This window comes from Seriola lalandi, unplaced genomic scaffold (genome assembly GCF_002814215.2).
Source record: "Seriola lalandi dorsalis isolate HSWRI2012SDOR001 ecotype SW California unplaced genomic scaffold, Sedor1 jcf7180002054972, whole genome shotgun sequence".
NCBI lineage: Eukaryota > Metazoa > Chordata > Actinopteri > Carangiformes > Carangidae > Seriola > Seriola lalandi.
In genome coordinates, this window is record NW_019525660.1 from 6,057,753 (window position 1) to 6,069,313 (window position 11,561).

An 11,561-nucleotide genomic window follows, 5' to 3' on the forward strand; every position below is an offset into this window, starting at 1 on the left:
GTGGGCACTATGAGTCAGTAAGTTGAACTGTCCTCCCAGTGTCATTTGTTCACAGTGATTTCCTCATGACTGCTGTAGAAATGGATTTTATGTTCAAGCTCTGTTGTAGATTTTTAGTATGTTTTGAGGGTCTGATGTGTGCTTAAATGAGTGAAAAAGATTTGGATATTAGATATTCATGACTCATATTTTGTATATAATACAAATTCCTCATCTTGTTTCTTGACTGCTGCGTTTTCTCTTTAATGTAGTGTCATTAAAACCCTGAACAGGTATCACAACTTGTCATTGCTGTGTCCCAGTGTCATGTGATTCAGAGAAATTACAGACACAGGATCGTCAAAATGTCTCTAGTTGAATGTGCAGACAAAGAAACCAGCTTCATTTCAGAGCACAGACACATGATCATGTTGCCTGTTCTGCCCTCCAGTGGTTCAAATCATAAACAGGAAGGCTCAATGTGAAGGCCATAGATATCTCTGAAAGTACTGAGACTACAAGTGCATTGACAAGAATAAATTAATGAAATCTTGAAACTAAGTGACATTTCTTTTATTTTAATGCACCACATTGCATATTTATTTTACAATTGTACTCTATCTTATCAGTTACACACAAAACAAAAAGCAGCTGTGAAGTGATATACTTAAATCTCCCATAATGTAACAGGACCTTTTTCCAATGGGGAGTTGATATACAGGTTTAGAGGAAACTGATGAAATTATATATGATGATGGCAGCAATGTCAAAAAAAAGTTTCACTCTTTAAGGTGTTTTCTTCCTTTAAAGTAAACACCAAGTCGACCAAAACCAGAGGCACTACACATATCACCAATTGTGTATTTATGACCAATACATAAATTAATAATTTAATCAAGATAACAGCTGTCTTCTGGCTGATAAACATCAACAGAAAGGTGGAAATGCTGGATTCCAGTTGTCAATAATGCCTGGGAAAAATACCAGGGTTCAATACAAAGACAGGAGACTGGGCCAAGTCTCAATACTTCTGGTGTAGCTGCAAACATGGCGAATGGTTTTAGGATGGCCGATTCACTGTGACAGGCACTTAATATTATGTTTGACATGTGAGTTTTATTAGTCCGTGGTGGCTACACCTTCAGTCAAATGCACTGAATAATGTGTTCAACTCACGGTGCAGTAAGGCTCCATGGGAATAAAGCTGACGCACAACACATAGGATACTGTTTAAAAAAAACTATTTGAATTTAAGATAACCATAAGAGCTACTGCAGCATAATATTATCCATTATAAAATAAGACTTAAAAACAATCAGCATCAGTCTCCACTTCAGACTGAAGTGCATTTCTGCCATTAAAACAATGCATCTACTGTTTCACCACTCAAAAAAAAAAACCCTCACATCATAAGCATTTAAGGTCGCCATCTGAGATACGTATCATAAACAAAAACAATTTTTAAAAAAAGTTACAGTTTGGGAGATGTTCTGGCACATATTGCAGATTGTATGGCATCAAACACAAAGGCATGTAGGCAAGTTTTACAAATGTACTGCAGTTGCATACAAACACATCTGGGAATGGGTCCGTTTCCTTTCCCTTTGCTCAGATTTATTCATTCCAGCTCAAGTCCTCTAAAACTTAGACTCCATCTTCTTTTCATACAAATAAAACTCATTCTAAAATGACTGAAATGGAAGAGAAAGTGAGGCCAGTCCCTGCAATACTATATAAATATGGGATCACAGCTGGTTACAGCGGGCTCAGTTAAGCAGCTCCAGATAGGTGATGGGAACTTTGCCCTTCTGGTTGCCTCGCTCACCCATCAGCCAGTCTGAATCCATGCCTGGGACGCTGCTGACTGTTATCACCTGGAACGACAGGGAGCATGGATGAGGAATACAGGGTTTATTATTTAAAATGGCGCACTGCATCATCTGTTATCTATGTTCCATTCATGTCAAGGCAAATAACTGACATAGCAAGACTTTTATAGATAGATAGATATATACTGTATATATCCCCTAGGGGAAATTCATGTGTCCAGTAGCTCATTAGTAGTAGTAATAATAATAATAATAATAATAATAATAATAATAGTTGACAACAAATAATAATAAATAATAATTAAATTAGTCCACTTCCTTGGCTGAATTTTTTGTATGTATATATATGTATTTTATGCAGCAACTTTACAACCACAGTTCTGAAGTAGTAAGTTATAAATCCTGTGATTATCAAAGGCAGTTGTTGGCTCACTAAGTGCAAGGGCAGACTGGAAAATGTTTTTGAATGCAAGTAGCTGAGTGAATGAGGTAATGCTGGTTCATTGTTAAGTCAACCACAGGCTCGTCATGGACAGTGGAGGGATTTTCCAGGAAAAGGTGTGGCTTATGTTCTGCACAGAGGTTACTGTACAGGCCAAAGGGCAAAATTGGACACACAAGGAAATCTGAGAAAAATATAAATCTCAGTTTGGGATTAAATTAGGCTTCCTATTGTTGTTAGTTAGAAAAAAAACTAGAATAACAAGGCAAGAAATGGAAACCACAAATAAAGAAAATCTATTGGTGAGACTGCAATAAAAATATAAATAAATACTGAATACTGTTTTACTCCACACTAATAAGTTACAAGAGAGAAGTTCTAGTTTCAGGCTAACCTCATCAGCCAGCAGGGAAAGCTCGCTGCTGCTGGCAGCGTCATAGTCATAAAGGACTCGGGCTTTGCGACTGCCATTGGATATCCGCAATTCACTGAATCCGCCTGATGCTGCAGAGCTGCCGCGGCCGGCAGACACACTTGGCAGGGAAGCTGACACCGGGATGGTGGGTACTGAGATGCTGGCCCCACCCGACACTGACGACTGGTTGTTGTTGGTGAAAGATGAGGGGAAACTGGTGGGAGGGACAGGACGATGATAAACACACCCTGATGCAGAGCTGCATGGTAAAACATTCTTCAGTTTTCACATCAGCAGTTAAAATGTACAGTCCGATGTTATCTCTGTCTCGATTAAAGGTGACTTCTCTGTGAACTCAGCCTTGTCTTAGATTTGACTGTATTCGTCATTTTCCTCTTTCAAAAGGAAAGATGTAAATGTTGTGACTCTACATAAACTTCCAAAGCTTTGATTTTATCACAGAAATGATAAGGCCATGGGTGAGACAGGATGGTTATTGAACCATTTCAGAGGGCAGACACACTTACTGCTCTGTGGAATGAAAATATATTAATACTACTTTTGAAATGAGTAATGACTTAATGTAGGTTAGGTTTGAGAGGTTTTCAGGTGAGTGTTGCTTGACTCCTAAACCCCTCGTCCAGTGGATCTTGTGTCTCAGTAAAGCTTCTATGCTCTTCTATATGACATTAGTCGTGTTGCTGGACACCTTTAAAAACTGCCAGTTTATGTGTAGTAGTATCAGTCAGTAAGAAATGACAGTGATATTCATGAGGTATTTCACCTGCCCAGCTGCTTTTGAAGATCCACCATGTACTGGTAACACTGTGCGTAGTACGTAGTCTGGGCCTCCACAAAATCATTCAAGCAGCGTAGGTGGTGTGCCTGCAGAGATGTGAGAGAATTTTACACTGAATTTAGTTCAATAGTATTTTTATACTCTGAGTGTAGGCTTGCAAGACAGACATTTTTCTATATAAAACAGTTTCCTAGTAGTGATGTAATCAATTTACTAATGAGTAATCAGTTAACCAATTCTTGCTAAGATGTGAGCAGACCAGCAACCAATTAGCTTAGCTTAGCATAAAGACTGGAAACAGCTTGCCTGGCTCTGTCCAAAGGCAGATAATAAAGGCAGCAATAAAAAGCTACTGGCTATACCCTTATATTTACTTACCAGACAGATATTAGAGTGGCATCAATCTGAGAAAATAAACCTACTGATATCACTCACTAATTCCAGCTTAGCAACATATTTTTTTTAACAGCAAGCTTGTGTTACAAACTTGAGGTGTCGAGTCTAAAGATGTGTGTTAACCAGTGTTGGCCCTACATTTGGGATATGTTGGCCTCTGCTTCATTGATTTAGACCATTCTTTTTCTGTCTGTTTCGAAGTCTCCAAACATCATGAAGGTGCAATACTAAATAAATGACTACTGCTGTAATCTTTTAATAAAAATGTCACTAAAACATTTAGTGTTGCCTGCATTCGGAATTTCTGCTACCAAAACCCAGCAACATCCATTGGTGTTATTTATTTAATGATGATAAAGGCAGACACCTGACAGAGAACCATATTCAGCAGCTATTGAACCTGGAAGCTGTTTTGGGCTGAGCTGGACTACGTACGTGGGTGCTGCTGACGCCTTCTAGCAGCAGCCTGGTGATCTCTGCCTGCCGGTCAAACTCACTCTGGGTCATCCTCAACTCCTGCTCGGCCTGAGAGAGATGAAGGAAAACAGAACATCACCACCATACACATCTGGGTCAGAGATATCTTAATGAGCCTAATATCTATTCTGTCTAACACATGCCTGTAATCAGTGTTGTACCAACCAGTTTCCGTTAAAAAATGGATCAAAAAATCAAAATCAACCACAAAGCAAAAATGAATCAGTATCTTTGCATAGAGTATGACATGATATGGAGCAAAACAGAGGGAGCAAAAAGGTACATTAAAATAAAATAAAAAAAAGACTGACAGTAAGGATTTACAAGATGGGACATGAAGGAAAACAAGGGACAGAACACTACAACTGAACATGAAGTTTCTGTCCTGAGGGAAAGGTTTCCTTTTCCTCAAATTGAGCCAAATGATTCAATATGAGACCTGCTGGAACAATGGCTTGTTGTGACTTGCTAAAAAGTCCAATAAACACAAGGTCTGGAGCTGAGACTGACAGGGACAATGGTCTCACTGTCCTGAGCTCCCTCCAGCTTACATGAGAGCCACAGGGAGAGGTGTGGAGGAAGGGAGAGTGTCTACAGAGTTTGGTTCTTGTAGGACTTTTCCATGAGGACCCACAGTATGTGGCATGGAGGAGACAGAAAGGGATCGACAGCAGCTGTTGACACTAGTATGAAGGAGTTTGATGTGTGTGTGTGTGTGTGTGTGTGTGTGTGTGTGTGTGTGTGTGTGTGTGTGTGTGTGTGTGTGTGTTCAATACAAAGATAGCTCCAACATTCCACTCACCTCTGTCACTTCCTCTGCTCACATCTGCTGCTTTGCGTTTTGAAAACAGTGACACAGAAGTTAGAGCTACAGCTGCTGCATGGCCACAGCCAACACAACACATCCTTACACTCTGCGTTTGTGTGTGGGTAAGATAGCAGCATGCTCTGACAAAACCACACTTTGTAGAAGATAGCTAAACTGAACAATATAGCACAGAAAATATTTCTCATCCTCAGTTTTCACACAATCAAACCACCTCAGATCCCAGTGATCGTGCAGCCAACAGCGTCTTCATGTAAGACAGTACCATCCTCCAAACAGAGATTAAAGCACAACTGCTTCTGGTCTTAACCTGCAGAAACTACTATTTACATCTCTTCTATTTCGGTGGTTTTCTCTTTCATGAGTATGTTTACTCAGATAGTGTTGACAGAACACACACTTGTTTGTAGAGTTTAAACACACCATTAGACTGTCAATAACCACTAGACAACCCTACTATTTGGAAAAGCTAAATAAAGTGAGTTTGTGGACAGAACACAGGGATAACTTGGCTCTGAATGTGCCATCATATGATAGTTCTTTGGAGTGGGATGGAAATGAAGCTCATTGGGTCTCAGATAGATTGTCTCTTCCTGCACTTACAGACAATTGTGCTCATTTACTCTGGATGCTCTGAAGTCTGCAGCCAAATAGCTTTGCAGGGATATTGCCCAGTGTTTCAATGTCCATCTCTGGCTTTGATATTACATCACACTGTGTAGTCATATCGTCTGTAGTAACTGTGGAACATTAGCTGCTCAGCTGAGTACTTGTCTAACCAATTTCTGAAAGGATTTCAGTGTAAACGATTCAAGTCTTAGCTCAGAGGAGATATCATCTTCAGAACTTGTTGACTGGAATACAGTGTAGAGTGGGATAAACATGAAAGACTATCCGTAACTTTTAACAAGGTCAGACTTAAGACTATTTCATTGCCAGTTAGAACCAAATATCAGATCAGCTTTGAATATAAACATGTAATAAAAAACTGGCAGGATAGCACAACTGAGTTTTTACTTGAAAAGCTGAGATCAACATATTGTAACACGTTAAACACCTCAGACACCGACTAAATAAAATGCTCCAACTATATTTTAAGATATTTAAAGGATTCAAGCCCCCACTCGGTGCTGATGTTTCATCAAAACTGTGATGGTTTTTTATAGTGATCCCAATCGCTGTGCTCCATCAGATGAAACACACCACATGGTAATATTACACCTGTAATGGGATATTATCTGTTGCCAAATTTGACAGAATGAAAGGGTAAATCTTACAAAAGGACAAAGGCAAAAATTGCAGGAAATATTCCTGAGTTACAACGTTAAAGAATGACCAGAAGTGTTTTTACAGTTATTTGATGATGTCACAGTGAAGTTCACTTTTGACCATTTGGATATAAAATGTCATCACTTCATTTTATCTGTACTGACATTTGTGTTAAATTGGTTCATAATTATGTAGTATAATTATGTAGTATGAATTTGTGTTTTATGACCCCTGACCACTGAGTTCTAACCAGTACATTCTTGAGTCCAAGTGAATGTTTGTACCGGAATGAAATTCCATTTGTGCATTCCTGATATATGGCATTCACAAGAAAGTGATGTCACTGTGACCTTGAACTTTGACCACCAAAGTCAGTTCATCCTTGAGTTGAAATGGACATTTGCGCTAAATTTGAAGGGATTTCTTTGAGGAGCTCCTGAGATATTGCGTTCACAAGGCCAAAATTGTGTTTGTGAGGTCACCATGACCTTGACCTTTTACCCCCAAAATCAAATCAGTTTGTCTGTGAGTCCAAGTGAATATTTGTGTCAAGTTTGAAGAAACACCCTCATGGTGTGTCACAGAGGCACGTAAGGACTGACAACCCAAAAGCATAATGCCTCCAGTTCTGGCTGTCATCGGTGCGGAGGCATAAAAATTAAGAAAAGCGCAGAGCAAGAAAACAACTGTCTGAAAATAGGGAAGTCTAAACTTTCCATAGCTGCTCATGTGACTGTGCTGAAGTCACAAGAGATAAAGTGGTCAGTTTTATGTTGTGTAACTTGGTGTGTCAGTCATGACTTGTGTGACTTCAGACAAACAGACGGAGGATACACCCAGACAACTTTTTTTCCTCTGAAAGGAAGCTGGCTGATGATTTTATAGAAAGCAGAATGAACTAAGTAACTAACATTGCCATTAATCAGCAATAGAAAAAAATCAAAAAACATCCAGGTACAAATTGACAGTGTTGCACTGATAATAATGTGTGTGTGTGTACTTACCACAGCTCTTGCATCAGCCATCCTGGCTTTCTTTAGCCTGGTTTTGGCTGCATCCAGATCCAGGCGTTTGACCTGCAGCAGCTTTCTTTCTTTCTGGACACAAATGATAGCACATAAGACTCAAACTCGTAGCACTATGCACCAAATACAGTCACATTTTTCATGCAGATAAGATCAGTCCTTTCAACAAGTCTTTTATAGTAGATTGAACATGTGATTAACGATCTTATGTACAAAATACATCGTCAAACTAAATGCACAGGGATCAGTTACAAAAGGGGATAATCCAAATTACATGAGGCATGTTTTGGTTCAGGATACCTGTGCCATAGAAGACTGAGCAGCTGTGATCATAGTCCAACTGCTCCAAGCATGAACAGTTTTCCCTACGACAAGAACAATGCTGATGTTGTCTTGGAGGTAGAATGTATAAATTTAGGTCATAGTGTGTGCACCTCTTCATCAAACCAGCTTACTATGGCTATTTCTTTCTTCAACATTTTTCTCTCCAATATTTAAATGAATTGGCGTCAAAAACGCTTCTAAGTGGCTACATCTTGATGTTGACCTGTGCTTACTAATCCAAGAGTTAGTGGTTGCAAACTTAATGTGAACGACTTGCTACTAGAGCTATACCTTCTAAACTTAAAAAAAGGGAAGTAGAATGTTAAAACATGACTGCAGGTCAGAGCAGAGCTGAGGAGAAAACTGAGTTTTCCAATTATAATTATGGACAAATGAGCTCAAACCCACAGTAATGAACATATTAACCTGATAATGTGGTCAGCTTTCAAGCCCACAAGTACAAGGTGATCTAGGAGTATGATTATGGGTCACCTGTTGTAGAGAAAGCTATCACAGTCCTGTTTGGGCTTGTGTGTGTATTTACACAAAAACTACTAGTTTTTTATTTTTACAAACATTTTTGGACCTCTTCTGAAATGATCCTTCCTGTATTTCTGTCCCAACCTAAATTTGTTAAAGTGTTTCTATGCCTTTGACTATAAAGAATGAAATCTGTTTAAGAGTAATTTCTAGATTGAATTGAGGATCACACTGTCCAGAGTTCAGTGTGATATCTGATTACTGAGGCTGCAATAAAACGGATGGTCTACACTCTATGGCAACTAGTATTGTGAATTTGTTCCAAACAAAAGGTCAAAGTCCAGTGAAAAGTGAGACTGATTCAGAATATTTGGAGACCAACTCACCAGGATGGTTTTGAAGTCGCCCTCTAGAAAGTTTCTGAAAGGTGTCAGGAAGTTGATGGCAGCACTTTGGATGAACTCCCGCTCTGCCCCACCAATCTGTTTCTCTGTCTCGCCACATTTTATCAGAGCATTTCCTGAAATGATCCGCAACACAAACAAAACTTCAGACCCAATACAACACCGGACAGGAGAGGGTACAGTAGTAACAATGTCTCATCTATGGCATGAACAGCTGAGACTTGAGAAGACACAGATACCAGAAGATTAGTACACAAAGTTGCTGTTCAAAGTTATTAACAGGCCATGGCCATATGGAATGACATACTGAACAAGGGAAACTGGCATGCCACTAGTGATGTTCAAAGTCATAACAGAACAGTGGTGTGCAAATGGTCTCCGTAAAATTGTCAAAATGCCAATTTTACAAGATTAAACTAGAGAGAATAATGGAATACTTAACCTTTTGTAGTACAAGCTCACCCAACAACAAAACAATCCTTCGATTTTCAACCATTTAACTTGTTCTGTAAATTGAGGAATATCAGCTACTTTGACTTGTAGAATCAAAGTTATGCCAGTCATCTTCTCAGCAAAATAACCCTCACAAAAAAGCTGGTATGGCACAGCCACAGTTTCCCAGAATTCAGCAGGGGTTGAATTTTCCTTTAAGTCCTAGTGTGTCAGGCGGCTCAGTGTGTCACTCACCGTAGGCAGTTCCAGGACCAAACTCATTTCCAGACTCGATCATGGACTGGCCCAGTAGCTCATGGTTGTTCATTCGTGTAGGGACTTTTTTCTCCAGTTTCTCATACAGAAATTCTTCAAGCCGGACATCTGCAGTTTGCAACAAGAAAACTCAATTACAAAGTCATGAGACTACAGTAAGGAAGCCAAGCGCAGGCCCTGACTTTAGGACAGTGAGTCCAAACAGCCTAACTTCCATCTGAAAAATAAAATGGAAGCTTTCTTAATGACAACCATCACGTCCATCATCAGTAAAAACTTCTAACATCTTCTGTCACACCTGATTAGATTTTTTTCATCTTATCGCATCACGTGAATGCACAAAGGCAATCACAGCCAGCAAATCTGTGGCATGTAGTGCAAACACAGAAAAAGTAGAACAAATCCAGTTTACCACATCCAAGACTGTTACACAAGGCTGTAACCTGCAGCTGGTCTGTAGTGTTTGTTGTGCTCCAGTGATATGGCATCATGGTGTGAACTGAGGAGGATGCACAGCTGAGCTTACAGACTTCCCAGACACCCTCCTTACTGATGCAAAGTATGTCAAACACCATCACTATAATAATCATTTTTATAAACAAGGTATTATTGACAAATCTCTTAAATTCATGTACTCTTAAGTAATTGAATCACTCTTCAGTGCAACGCCTACTGTCTGTAAAAAACAAACATGAACCTTTAACACTAAATTGACTGATGACCATTTCCAAAAATTGGGTTGCTTTTTTAACAATGTGTGGATGGGTCGATCTCATGATGAATCTTATTAATCAAGAAACCTGAAAATGTACTGATTAGCAAAGTGAGTGGCGTTAAGTTGACAGTTCTGTATAGGGTTTGGTGACTGGCCCTGCAACTGAGTGGGCAACACAGAGTCTGTACCTGCCCCAAGGGGTTCAACTGTATGTTAGCATTTTGTTTGTCAGTGCGGCCAGCTTCATGACAGAATCAGAAGTGTGGTCTTACTCGGGTTGGGCTGCAGTAAGACTTCTGTCTGCTTCATAATCCTCTCTGTCCATTGTTTGGTGTTCTCAGCTCTGACCAACAGGTTCTCCAGATGGGCGTCCAACTCTGTCTTCTCAGCCTGGCCCAGCTTCTCCTCTGTGAACTGACGCAGAAAATACTCGGTTATAGTTACACATGATTTACTGACTGAAGAGTAATTCACGGGGCCGATGTGTCGTGCAGCCACGCTAACGTCGACAGGCTAACGGGTGAGCACACAAACGTTGTCCGCCTGGCTGTTGTTGCTGCTGGCTGTGTAATGCTTCCTGCGGCCTGCTCTGATTGATGGTATGAACAACTGTGACTCAGACTGGCATGTCGCAGGTACCGTTTAATACCAACCTACAAGGTGACTGTGTATAACTCGGCGGGATATATTTTTTTCTCAGCTGATAACCAGCGACACAACAACAGCCACTGTGACGTTAGCTGTTCAGCTAGCAGGCGAGCTAACGCTACCTAAGCTAGCAACTAACGTTGCTTAGTGCCAACATCCACGAACTAAACAGTGAAACGTACCTGTACCGCGCGGCTCAAGAAAGTACCGGCGTCTGCGGCGAGCCGCTTAACATTAAAGTCCATGGCACAGCGGGGGAAATAAACACTTAATACAGTAGGTAGTCTGTCTCACAGTCCAACGGCCATCCCCACAGAAAATGCCATTGAAGAAGCATTTAGTCAGAGGTCCACCCAGCTGTTCCCTCAAAGGTAATAAACCGGCAAGATAGTTCCTTTCTCCGCCCTGTTCTGACAGCTGTGAGAAAAAACCACACAACGACTGGAAAATTATCAATATCATATTTTTATTTTCAAGCAACAACACAGAGCAGTGAACTAAAAGTACAATAACACAACCTTCTGTTAAGTGTTGCTGTTCATTTCGGTCGACTCCCTCGCAAACGACTAGCGGGGGGGTGGGGGGGGGGCGTTGCCATAAAGCGAAGACGGTAGTTAGTCGGAAATTTCTCTCTTGATCCACTTTGCCTCAACTAATCTTTTGTTCCATTTACGTCATGCGGAAACATTACGTACAAAGCGGATCGATCGAGAAGCGGTGAAAATAAGTGGGAAAACACAGTCAAAACACGCGTGTACCCTATGGCAACATTTTTACATTTGACAAAAGGATGTTGAAAAGAATTACAAAACAAAACAAAACAAA

The 11,561-nt window shown here is 40.2% G+C and overlaps 1 protein-coding gene across 1 annotated transcript; it reads right to left on the reverse strand.

Annotated features, from left to right (window-relative positions):
- Positions 1 to 537: 537 nt before the first annotated feature.
- Positions 538 to 11,079, reverse strand: sh3glb1a (SH3-domain GRB2-like endophilin B1a). Its single transcript, XM_023398080.2, has 9 exons — positions 10,919 to 11,079; positions 10,361 to 10,502; positions 9,353 to 9,481; positions 8,648 to 8,781; positions 7,437 to 7,529; positions 4,296 to 4,385; positions 3,450 to 3,550; positions 2,645 to 2,879; positions 538 to 1,853 (listed from the first exon to the last, which is right to left on the reverse strand). Exons 1-9 carry the CDS (start codon positions 10,979 to 10,981, stop codon positions 1,746 to 1,748), a joined length of 1,095 nt encoding a protein of 364 aa, XP_023253848.1. The 5' UTR covers positions 10,982 to 11,079; the 3' UTR covers positions 538 to 1,745.
- Between the last annotated feature and the right edge of the window lie 482 nt (positions 11,080 to 11,561).